Genomic DNA, 13,065 nt, shown 5'->3' with positions numbered 1-13,065 from the left:
CCAAATGTGTCCCATGATGAAAGCATAACATGTGCCCCACATAATTTTTAAGTTTGAAACAGTTATCTTCCATAGTTCAGGGTCAAGGTCACTTCAAAATATGTATACAATCCAACTTTGAAGAGCTCCTGTGACCTTGACCTTGAAGCAAGGTAAACCAAACTGGTATCAATAGATGGGGCTTACTTTGCCCTATATATCATATATAGGTGAGGTATTCAATCTCAAAAACTTCAGAGAAAATGGGAAAAATGTGAAAAATAGCTGTTTTTTAGACAACATTTATGGCCCCTGCGACCTTGACCTTGAAGCAAGGTCAAGATGCTATGTATGTTTTTTGGGGCCTTGTCATCATACACCATCTTGCCAAATTTGGTACTGATAGACTGAATAGTATCCAAGAAATATCCAACGTTAAAGTTTTCCGGACGGCCGGACGACTCGGGTGAGTACATAGACTCACTTTTGCTTCGCATGTGAGTCAAAAATGGAGCAATTTGGTGCAATATGAGCAATCAGTTTTTCTTGGTTTTTGACGAAATTTTATTTTTATTTTTTTATTTATTTTAGGCGGGGGGGGGGGGGGTGTCCGGAAACCCCGGAAATCCCCCCTGGATCCGCCCCCTGACAATGTTGACCTTCTCGTGCACCAAAGATGAGCCTAAATATGAGTTTGGTCATGGAGACCATTAAGATGTCCATGTGGGAAACATGTCCAAGGTCCACCTTCAGCACAGACCCAGGCTTTTCCACACAATTCACTTTGCTGTTTTGCTTTCTTTGTGCAATCACTAGGGCGGAAGAGGATGTCTGTCTCCCTATGTATGCGCGGTTTGTGTGTGTGCGCATGCGTAGAAAGCCGCACATCTTAAGGGCTCAGTTACACCTGAAATGTTGAAAAAAATCACTTATTTTTGTTTTACTTAGTCTTTGAATGTTTTATGTTGCAAAATGAATATATTTTCACACACAGTCTTCCTTTTTTTTTTTTTATAAATATAAACTTTTTATTTTTTTATTTTTAGTGAGGGGGGTCTGAACGCTACAGACGCCATTTTCTCCCCCAACTTTCGATTTTCAGGCTGACAGCTTTCGCACAAAAATAATGAGCTACTCCCTATTCAAGGGAAATAATTTATGCTCCCTGCAAACAACCACTTCCGTTTCTTCAAATTCTTCGACTGAGAGCGTGTTTCGAAGGTTTTTTCAGTTATTTTTTCAAGGTTTTGTGAGGTTTACATCGGTGAAGGCTGTCAGAATGCCTTCTGATCCCAAACTGCGGGGCACGAAGAGAAAGAAACGTAAATTTGCCGGGAATCAGCACACGAAGAAGCAAAACAAGTCCAGTGAATCAACATCTTCTGGAATTCAACCCATGGTATTGAATGAAAATGCAGAAACTGTTGACATTGTACCTGACGCTGAAGACACGATTTTGCAAAGTGCCACGCCTACATGTTCAGAAAGGAAACTTTTGAACTTGTACAAGCTGCCATCCAGTGATTCAGGTGAATCAGAAGAGCACAGAGATTGAGGAGACTGGGAAGAGAAGAAGAACTGGTTGCAGTGGAGGGAGTTCCTTACATGGCAGGTGGATATTAAACAAGCAGAGGCCAGCCACTGTGAGTGTGAGTAGATTTGTGTTTTTTGGCCGTCACCATGGATTTTGACGGCCACTTTTTTGTCCGAAAAATACACTGTTCGACCGCTCAGGACAGCATAACTTTTTTGTTTTTTAAGATATTGACCTAAAACTTTGTGTGTGTTCTACTTACACATAGGGCTGGTTTGTGAACCTCAATTTTAAGTCTGTGTACTCTACTTTTTTAATTAGAGGGATGTGCATCAATTGATTTTTTGTTAAACAAGAAGGGCAAAGCCCATACGACTCACATGCTTTACACATTTTTCCTACCAAAATACATGTGACTTTGACCCAAGGTCAAGGTCATCCAAGGTCATGCAACACAAAGCTGTTAATTCAAGACATAGGAAGTACAATGGTGCTTATTGGCTCTTTCTACCATGAGATATGGTCACTTTTAGTGGTTCACTACCTTATTTTGGTCACATTTTATAAGGGTCAAAGTGACCTTGACCTTGATCATATGTGACCAAATGTGTCTCATGATGAAAGCATAACATGTGCCCCACATAATTTTTAAGTTTGAAACAGTTATCTTCCATAGTTCAGGGTCAAGGTCACTTCAAAATATGTATACAATCCAACTTTGAAGAGCTCCTGTGACCTTGACCTTGAAGCAAGGTAAACCAAACTGGTATCAAAAGATGGGGCTTACTTTGCCCTATATATCATATATAGGTGAGGTATTCAATCTCAAAAACTTCAGAGAAAATGTGAAAAATGTGAAAAATAGCTGTTTTTTAGGCAACATTTATGGCCCCTGCGACCTTGACCTTGAAGCAAGGTCAAGATGCTATGTATGTTTTTTGGGGCCTTGTCATCATACACCATCTTGCCAAATTTGGTACTGATAGACTGAATAGTGTCCAAGAAATATCCAACGTTAAAGTTTTCCGGACGGACGGACGGACGGACGGACGGACGGACGGACGGACGACTCGGGTGAGTACATAGACTCACTTTTGCTTCGCATGTGAGTCAAAAAAGTGTCGGACTGACCCCATCACTAAATTGATAAAATTACCCAGCAGCAACTGTATTTGAGGTTCACAAACCAGATACAAGTCTTGTCTGTAGATTTGTAGAGTTTTGTTCTGTTCAGTTGACTGTGTGTGAAGATATTTTTTCCAACATGACCTTACCGTTCATTCGGGGCGTTCCGTTTGATTTTTTTTATTTGATTAATTTATCATATCTTTGCAAACACTTTATTGCTTAAAACTGTATATAATACAGAAGTACAACTAATAACCTTTCCATAGGCCAAGTTTGAACACAATCCATCAGTATTTAGCTGTTGTGGTAGTGGACACAAAACTGACCCCCGGTTTAGGTGTAACTGAGCCCTTAAAAACTGAAATATAAATGATTGGAGTTGCACTTACCTGCACCTATTTTCTCAGAGTTTTGAGAGCTCAATTTGATGAGGTCATCTTTATTTGTCAAAAAAGGCGGCACTGTTGCGAGCAGATTTGTAATCTATTTCGTGGACATGTTAAGCAAGTAGGGGGCTGTGATTGACGGAAAGAGCAATGACTCTTCAGCAGCCTTCTTGTCTTTTCTTCTTTTGCTCACATACACTCATATCCAGGAGTCAAAGTTCCCCCGTCGCGATATAACCTTGAACGGTTGAAAACGACGTAAAACACCAAATAAAGAAAGAAAGAAAGTCAAAGTTCCCGTCCGAAAATCCTAAATTTTGATTGTTTTTTTATCAAGTTTTTATTTGTATTCTGTATTCTACTAAATTTCCAGCCTTAATTTCTCATCTCAGAGATGTTTGATTTTGTTGGAGGGGTGGATCGAGATGTGTGTATTGGGGGTGGGCGCGGGGTTGGGGGTGGGATGTTACCTTCTCCATGTAGAGATCCCAGGCCATGTAGAGCTTCTGTTTCTGCTGCATTGAGGATGGGCGCGGGGTTGGGGGTGGGATGTTACCTTCTCCATGTAGACATCCCAGGCCATGTAGAGCTTCTGTTTCTGCTGCATTGAGGATGGGCGCGGGGTTGGGGGTGGGATGTTACCTTCTCCATGTAGACATCCCAGGCCATGTAGAGCTTCTGTTTCTGCTGCATTGAGGATGGGCGCGGGGGTGGGGGTGGGATGTTACCTTCTCCATGTAGAGATCCCAGGCCATGTAGAGCTTCTGTTTCTGCTGCATTGAGGATGGGCGCGGGGTTGGGGGTGGGATGTTACCTTCTCCATGTAGACATCCCAGGCCATGTAGAGCTTCTGTTTCTGCTGCATTGAGGATGGGCGCGGGGTTGGGGGTGGGATGTTACCTTCTCCATGTAGACATCCCAGGCCATGTAGAGCTTCTGTTTCTGCTGCATTGAGGATGGGCGCGGGGGTGGGGGTGGGATGTTACCTTCTCCATGTAGAGATCCCAGGCCATGTAGAGCTTCTGTTTCTGCTGCATTGAGGATAGGCGCGGGGTTGGGGGTGGGATGTTACCTTCTCCATGTAGACATCCCAGGCCATGTAGAGCTTCTGTTTCTGCTGCATTGAGGATGGGCGCGGGGGTGGGGGTGGGATGTTACCTTCTCCATGTAGAGATCCCAGGCCATGTAGAGCTTCTGTTTCTGCTGCATTGAGGATGGGCGCGGGGTTGGGGGTGGGATGTTACCTTCTCCATGTAGACATCCCAGGCCATGTAGAGCTTCTGTTTCTGCTGCATTGAGGATGGGCGCGGGGGTGGGGGTGGGATGTTACCTTCTCCATGTAGAGATCCCAGGCCATGTAGAGCTTCTGTTTCTGCTGCATTGAGGATGGGCGCGGGGTTGGAGGTGGGATGTTACCTTCTCCATGTAGAGATCCCAGGCCACGTAGAGCTTCTGTTTCTGCTGCATTGAGGATAGGCGCGGGGGTGGGGGTGGGATGTTACCTTCTCCATGTAGAGATCCCAGGCCATGTAGAGCTTCTGTTTCTGCTGCATTGAGGATGGGCGCGGGGTTGGGGGTGGGATGTTACCTTCTCCATGTAGACATCCCAGGCCATGTAGAGCTTCTGTTTCTGCTGCATTGAGGATGGGCGCGGGGTTGGGGGTGGGATGTTACCTTCTCCATGTAGAGATCCCAGGCCATGTAGAGCTTCTGTTTCTGCTGCATTGAGGATGGGCGCGGGGTTGGGGGTGGGATGTTACCTTCTCCATGTAGACATCCCAGGCCATGTAGAGCTTCTGTTTTTGCTGCATTGAGGATGGGCGCGGGGGTGGGGGTGGGATGTTACCTTCTCCATGTAGAGATCCCAGGCCATGTAGAGCTTCTGTTTCTGCTGCATTGAGGATGGGCGCGGGGGTGGGGGTGGGATGTTACCTTCTCCATGTAGAGATCCCAGGCCATGTAGAGCTTCTGTTTCTGCTGCATTGAGGATGGGCGCGGGGTTGGGGGTGGGATGTTACCTTCTCCATGTAGACATCCCAGGCCATGTAGAGCTTCTGTTTCTGCTGCATTGAGGATGGGCGCGGGGTTGGGGGTGGGATGTTACCTTCTCCATGTAGACATCCCAGGCCATGTAGAGCTTCTGTTTCTGCTGCATTGAGGATGGGCGCGGGGGTGGGGGTGGGATGTTACCTTCTCCATGTAGAGATCCCAGGCCATGTAGAGCTTCTGTTTCTGCTGCATTGAGGATGGGCGCGGGGTTGGGGGTGGGATGTTACCTTCTCCATGTAGACATCCCAGGCCATGTAGAGCTTCTGTTTCTGCTGCATTGAGGATGGGCGCGGGGTTGGGGGTGGGATGTTACCTTCTCCATGTAGACATCCCAGGCCATGTAGAGCTTCTGTTTCTGCTGCATTGAGGATGGGCGCGGGGTTGGAGGTGGGATGTTACCTTCTCCATGTAGACATCCCAGGCCATGTAGAGCTTCTGTTTCTGCTGCATTGAGGATGGGCGCGGGGGTGGGGGTGGGATGTTACCTTCTCCATGTAGAGATCCCAGGCCATGTAGAGCTTCTGTTTCTGCTGCATTGAGGATGGGCGCGGGGTTGGAGGTGGGATGTTACCTTCTCCATGTAGAGATCCCAGGCCACGTAGAGCTTCTGTTTCTGCTGCATTGAGGATAGGCGCGGGGGTGGGGGTGGGATGTTACCTTCTCCATGTAGAGATTATAGGCCATGTTGAGCTTCTGTTTCTGCTGCAGCTGGTAGGCCGAGGGGTAGTGGCGCATGGTGCGACTCAGCACTCTCTGCTGCGTCTTACTGTCCGCGTGCTGCAGGAAGAACTGCTTGTCCAGCCCTATCACCTCCGCTCCACAGCTCACCTAGCACGGGGTACAGACAGAAGCAGAGTGCAGTTCTGGTTCCCATCAACAGAGCATGTTCGTAACAATGGTTTCCCGGCTGTGAATTGAAAAAACAAACAAAAAAATAAAATAATGCAAATCGTGGCCCAGCTTCATAAAACTTAGGAAGTCTCAAATCGAAACAGAAGCTTCTCTGTGCGCTGGTTCTTTATATCTTCCTGTACGCATGCGAGTGAAGAAGATTCAGGCTTTGGAAATGATCGAGATGCTTCAGACAAATCCTTCGAATCTGCTTCACGGAGCACATCACTGACGAGGAAGTTATATCTTCTATATCTATATACGGCTTGTGTGTGTGTCTGTCTGTCTGTGTGTTCACGAATCACGGCCAAAGTTCTCGATGGATCTGCTTCAGATTTGGTGGGCATATTCAGGTAGACCCCGGACAAAATCGTGGAAAATTTTGAACACGTGCGTGCTCTCAGCGCTGAACCGATTTTGGTTTTTCTGTACATCCATTCCCAGTAACTCTTCCTTATCTTCTCCAGTGTTTTGCGCGTTTATCTCCCTTCCTTCGTACGGTGCGCCGGCGAAGCCGTCGTACACACGGCAAAGCCGGGTCCCCGGCGAAGCCGGGTATTCGGCTCTACTTCTTCCCGGCGAAGCGGGTATTCATCTGGTCATATTATCTCTTATATCGCGCGCGTATCTCCAGGCTGTTATAAGAAGTCTTATATCGCGCGCGTATCTCCAGACTCGGACTCAAGGCGCAGGGATCTATTTAATGCGTGTGAGATGGAATTGTTTACACAATACATCACGCATTCACATCGACCAGCAGATCGCAGCCATTTTGGCGCATATCCTACTTTTCACGGCCTATCATTCCAAGTCACACGGGTATTTTGGTGGACATTTTTTATCTATGCCTATACAATTTTGCCAGGAAAGACCCTTTTGTCAATCGTGGGATCTTTAACGTGCACACCCCAATGTAGTGTACACGAAGGGACCTCGGTTTTTTTGTCTCATCTGAAAGACTAGCACTTGAACCCACCACCTAGGTTAGAAAAGGGGGGAGAAAATTGCTAACGCCCAGACCCAGGGTCGAACTCGCAACCTCTCGCTTCCGAGCGCAAGTGCGTTACCACTCGGCCACCCAGTCCGCAGAACCACCACTCAGCATGTGGATCACTATGGTATGATCACGTGACAAGAACAGGCGGGCTCTCCAAGATCGACCATCTTTTAGGGAACGGTGCGCGGGAAGAAGGACGACACTGAGAAGTAAAGATGAACAGACAACATAAAGTGGACCGGGAAAAGCGTTGCGACAACCCAAACGAATGCTCACAACCGGCAGAGGTGGAGACTGCTGGTGCAGCGCTCGTCAGTGCAATGCCAACGACCCTGGCGGGAGGATCAGTGAGTAATCTGAGTGAGAGAGAGAATAACACACACGCACACACACACACACACACGCGCGCGCGCATGCACGCATGCATGTACGCATGCACACACACGAACACACACATATACACACACACACACCACTACTCAACTCAGTCACCAGAGAGACAAAGTATTAAGGACACACACACGAACACACACATATACACACACACACACACGGCACACACACACACACACCACTACTCAACTGACCAGAGAGACAGAGTACTGCGGGCCTTTGGTCCCTGTGTCAAACAGTGGAAGCTTCACCTGGTCAAAACCCTGCGCGCAACGAATAGATGCTTAATCAGCAGACGGTAACAGCAAAGTATCGATGCCCTCATCCTAAAAGAAAAGCTCTGCTTGACTTGTTCTTGCCTTTGTTGGATATGTACGAAAGACGGATCTTGTGGTCAGCTACTCCGATTGACTTGCTAATTGAGCGCGGGTCGAGTGTGTGTGTTTGTGCGTGTGTGTTCGTGTGTATGTACGTATGTGTGCATGCGTACATGCGTGCGTGCAAACGTGTGTGTGTGTGTGTGTGTGTGTGTGTGTGTGTGACTGTGTGCATGGATCTTCCCATCTGTCTGACGGACTGTTGGTCCGTCTGTCCGTCGTTCTAACTATATAAAAGAGAAACAAGAGGCGAAGCCTTCAAGGCTCACGTAAGAAATCGACAAACAGTAACACAAACTCAATCACTCCGTCACACATTCAGACACACAGTAAGTATAGGTGACACGGTGCAAGAGTGCGAGACACTAGATCTAGATCTGTCTGTCACTTACGGGGACACGACTGCCAGATGGACAGATCGACACTGTGCTAGCGACAGCGCTTCCTCGCGCAGACACTGGAAACACGCTGTGCAGATTAACCTGTAGGAAATCATCTTCCTTATCTATTTTTCTGGAGCTACGAAACCGAACAATGTGAAATCGTCTTCTCCGAATCGGCGAACTGCAGCTCGGTGATAACTGTATCTATACCACAATCCTTCACGCGATCTGACCTAACCTTGAGCCCTGACCTGGTCTACATACCACACACGACACAAACCAGTCACCTGTTTTTACCCCCCCCCCCAAAAAAAAAAAAAAAAACCCCAAGAAATTCCTCCGAGGTAGGAAAAACACCCCCGTTGGTCAAAGGGAAATAACCATTCTCACTGCCACCAACTGAGAAGGTTATTTCCCTTTGACCATTAATATCTCCCTCTATAAGTCCTTGTAGAATCTTAATCCACCAATAACTCCCTAACCGTGTGTTTGACTGGTCCCAATTTTTGTAAGGACCGTCTCAGGAATGTATAGAACCTGTTCACCAAGTTTGGTGACGATCGGTCCGTTCATTCTTGAGATCTATATGCGAACACAAACAAACAAACAAACACATGGAGCGAATCCTAATCTTAATCTTAATCCACCAATAACTCCCTAACCGTGTGTTTGACTGGTCCCAATTTTTGTAAGGACCGTCTCAGGAATGTATAGAACCTGTTCACCAAGTTTGGTGACGATCGGTCCGTTCATTCTTGAGATCTATATGCGAACACAAACAAACAAACACATGGAGCGAATCCTATACACACCCCTATCAGAGATGAGATTCCCTTAAAGTGTTATGGGAGGAAATTATTTGGCGGGGGTCTGGGGGTAAGGGGGCAAAGCCCCCTGAAGCTGAAGATTTTTTGACACTTTGACCATAAAAAAGACTTGGAAATGAGTCTGAGCAGTAGAAGCATACAACATTTTGTCAGTCATGTGTCCAATGGAACCACAACTACTCTACCCCCCCCCCCCTTTTTTTCTCAACGGATTTAGACGATTCAGAAAAATGGTCCTGGGAACGAACTTTTGGGCGGAATTCCGCCAATTGGCGGAAGAATCTCATCCCTGCCTATACCGGGGGTGTAAAAAACCACCACCCGTTTTCTTTGGATACACACTTTAATGAAACCTATACACACCCCTATACCGGGGGTGTAACTACATGTATACGTGCCGACGAAATGTTGATCATTGCTTCAATACTTTGAAGCTGTTGCTTGAATAATAACCAGGTAAAATTAGTATTTCGGTGTTCAGTCAAATGTTAAAGTTTCTATCACAGACATACATACATACATACATACATACGCACGCACGCACGCACAGACAGACAAAAGTTAGCATAGCATAGGCTACACTTACGTGAGCCAAAAACCACCACCCGTACACATAAGAAATGCTACATGTAGCACACTCACAAAGACATCTCCTTCAGACAGGGTGTCGACTTTGACGAAGTACTGATCCTTTTTGGCAGTCCAGGGAGTGATATGCACCGTGGCTGGGGCAGGCGGGACACACTTGTCGGGTATCTTGTACCCTTTGCGTCGCGCAAGGCCGCTAGTAAACACTCGTGGTTCTTGGCACTGATGAAACAATAGAAGTCAAATTGACACAAACCCAAATCAATGTTGTTTACTAAGACTCGCTGCATGATTACTCAGGGGAGTTTATAACAACCCGACAATAGCTATTCCCGGAGTTCGTCCATTCTGCCTCACGCTTAGCGCTAGCCATTTCCCTAACATCCGGCAGCAACTGTGGGAACAATTCAACCCTCTCTGCCTTTCCAGCTCAGTTATTGCCAAAGTAGTCTCTGAACTGCGATCACGGCGCTACACTATTACGTACAATAGACATAACGATGTGAGCCTTGAGGCGCAGACTCGAACAAAAGTTTCAGATACCTTGCCGGAATTGTTCAGTTGTCCGTTTTCGTCTACTTTGGAGAAAGCTGTTATACCTTTCAATCTCTCGTAAAAAAAGTAGTTACGGGTTTCGCTGGGGTATATTTACTAGATTTAGGAGCAATTGTTTTGCAGAACGAACCCGAAAAGTGACATCAACCGGCCTGAGAGAAACGTGTCACCTTCATACCGAGTTTTAACGTATTTTAAAAACATTTACCTCCAAACCTTGTACTGAACGGCTGGATAAGCGACGTCTTTGAGCTCTTAACGGTGGCTGGTATCCAGTGGCCGTGATATGTCTGAAGCTGCTCGTCTCTACCACAACATAGAGGTTAAAATCACCAGGAGGGGGGGGGGGGGGTTCTGTTCGAGGATGCAATGGAGACTGTCAAGTGACACGTCCCCCCGACGACTGTCCCTGTCAGGGGACTAATGATGATGATTATGATGATGATGATGATGATGATGATGATGATGATGATGATGATGATGATGATGATGATGATGATGTAGAGTCTCAGGAACACAACGGTATTTTCAGAGAAATGTAAACGCAGTCAAATTAAAACAGTTATTTGAATGAACAATAACGCGAAAGTTATTGAACTTGGTATATTTAATTTAAGTATTTTATTTAAGAAATCTGATAATTTTTTTTACGTCGTTAATTAAAAAACAAGTCGCGAAAGGCGAAATTACTACATTTAGTCAAGCTGTGGAGCTCACAGAATGAAACTGAACGTAGTCCGCCGCTAGTGCAAAAGGCAGTGAAAGTGACGAGCCTGTTTGGCGCGGCAGCGGTTGCGCTGTGCTTCATAGCACGCTTTACTGTACCTCTCTTCGTTTTAACTTTCTGAGCGTGTTTTTAATCCAAACATATCATATCTATATGTTTTTGGAATCAGGAACCGACAAGGAATAAGATGAACTAGTTTTTGAATCGATTTCGGAAATTTAATTTTGATCATAATTTTTATATTTTTAATTTTCAGAGATTGTTTTTAATCCAAATATAACATATGTATATGTTTTTGGAATCAGAAAATGACGAAGAATAAGATGAAATTGGTTTTGGATCGTTTAATAAAAAAAATAATTTTAATTACAAGTTTCCGATTTTTAATGACCAAACTCACTCATTAGTTTTTAAGCCACCAAGTTGAAATGCAATACCGAACCCCGAACTTCGTCGAAGATTGATTTGCCAAAATTTCAATCAATTTAATTGAAAAATGAGGGTGTGACAGTGCCGCCTCAACTTTTACAAAAAGCCGGATATGACGTCATCAAAGGTATTTATCGAAAAAAATAAAAAAACGTCCGGGGATATCATACCCAGGAACTCTCATGTCAAATTTCATAAAGATCGGCCAAGTAGTTTAGTCTGAATCGCTCTACACACACACACAGACACACACAGACACACACACACACACACACACACAGACACACACAGACACACACACACACACACACACACCACGACCCTCGTCTCGATTCCCCCCTCTATGTTAAAACATTTAGTCAAAACTTGACTAAATGTAAAAATACTGTCCTGTTACACATTTGTGATTATAATTAAATAGTTATTAATCCAGTTTGACCTATTTCTGGTAATTAAATACGAAGTGTTGTGTCTCATTATCACATTTCTTTTGTTGTTGTTTTTATTGTAAATTCATTTTTCAAATTCTTACATTCTTGTAAGCCATATATTATTTTTCTCAATATTGCCTTGCCTTGTCATATATTTACTTACTTCTACTTTCTTGCTTTGCAAGCTTTCCGTGAGCATCAGATTCAGTCCTCTTGATGGTTTTGACAAAAGAGTACCCATGTTTATGCTTAATCTGGCTGCGTCCTTCGTCTGGGTATAATTGTTTGATTTTGTTAACATCACTGTTCTCCTTGATATCATCGTTCTTGTTGACGTCATTGTTCTTTTTAACGTTATTTTTCTCCTTGACACCATTGTTCTCGCTGACATCACCGTGCTTGTTGACGTCATTGTTCTCATTGACATCATTGGTCTTGTTGACGTCATTGTTCTTGTTCAAATCATTGTTCTCGCTGACATCATTGTTCTTGTTGACGTCATTGCTTTTGTTGAAATCATTGTCTTTGTTGACGTCATTGTTGTGGTTGAAATCATCCTCATGAAAAGACACAGACAGGCCCCCTTTCTCCATAAATGAGCCAGTCTTCCTCACAATAGACCTGCGATTGCAATACAAGAGGGAAATTCTGCAGTTATTCATTGAAAGATACCTTTCTTCCCAACTATAACGTGTAAACAATAACAGATCTACCCAGACTTTCAAACGGCTTAAGAGTATTCTTCAAATTGGAAACACACACTCTACATCTGAGCAGAGCAGCAATTTGTGGTCGAATTTATTTCGCGAGATGAGATAATCATAGGAGTTCAATGATATCTGTCCACTCCGCATGGTGAACCCTCTCTCTCTCTCTCTCTCTCTCTCTCTCTCTCTCTCTCTCTCTCTCTCTCTCTCTCTCTCTCTCTCTCTCTCTCTCTCTCTCTCTCTCAAAACGTACTTTAAGAAACCGAAAACGACAGAAGTCCATTGTTTAAGTCACATCTCTGACGTAGCCAGTCACCAAGACAATCGAGGCTTACCTTTTTGGCTTTAGCTTGATTGGACGTTCCTCCACATTCACGCTGGTTGATTGCGTCGCCCCCCCAAACTGTTTCCAAGGGGGGAGCCAGTCTGGCATCTGCTCATCTGAAGATCCCTCCACTGTCAATGAGTGTGATGGTTTCCGCTCGTCAATCTCTTGCTTAGGGGGAATGCAAAGCGCGGTCTGTTCATCTGAAGATCCCTCCACTGTCAATGAGTGTGATGGTTTCCGCTCGTCAATCTCTTGCTCAGGGGGAATGCAAAGCGCGGTCTGTTCATCTGAAGATCCCTCCACTGTCGATGTGTATGGTGTACATCCTCCCAAAGTTTGTTTGCAAGGAACCTTTA

At 45.2% G+C, this 13,065-nt stretch overlaps 1 protein-coding gene across 5 annotated transcripts in view; it reads right to left on the bottom strand.

Annotated features, from left to right (window-relative positions):
• Positions 1 to 13,065, bottom strand: part of LOC138969515 (uncharacterized) — a 107,577-nt gene that overhangs the window by 3,566 nt on the left and 90,946 nt on the right. For 4 of the 5 annotated variants that reach the window (XR_011456484.1, XR_011456485.1, XM_070342330.1 and 1 more), the window contains 6 exons: positions 12,717 to 13,060; positions 11,838 to 12,295; positions 10,296 to 10,393; positions 9,587 to 9,754; positions 7,552 to 7,620; positions 5,734 to 5,904 (listed from right to left, as the gene is read on the bottom strand). Coding sequence is in view for 3 of the 5 variants with exons in the window: in XM_070342330.1 (XP_070198431.1) it covers positions 5,734 to 5,904; positions 7,552 to 7,620; positions 9,587 to 9,754; positions 10,296 to 10,393; positions 11,838 to 12,295; positions 12,717 to 13,060 (1,308 nt within the window). In the remaining 2 variants the exon portion in view is untranslated. The remainder of the gene's footprint in view (positions 1 to 5,733; positions 5,905 to 7,551; positions 7,621 to 9,586; positions 9,755 to 10,295; positions 10,394 to 11,837; positions 12,296 to 12,716; positions 13,061 to 13,065) is intronic. The other variant, XM_070342331.1, reaches the window with a different exon arrangement.

This window comes from Littorina saxatilis, linkage group LG6, assembly GCF_037325665.1.
Source record: "Littorina saxatilis isolate snail1 linkage group LG6, US_GU_Lsax_2.0, whole genome shotgun sequence".
Classification (NCBI taxonomy): domain Eukaryota; kingdom Metazoa; phylum Mollusca; class Gastropoda; order Littorinimorpha; family Littorinidae; genus Littorina; species Littorina saxatilis.
This window is presented reverse-complemented; position numbering and strand designations above follow the sequence as displayed.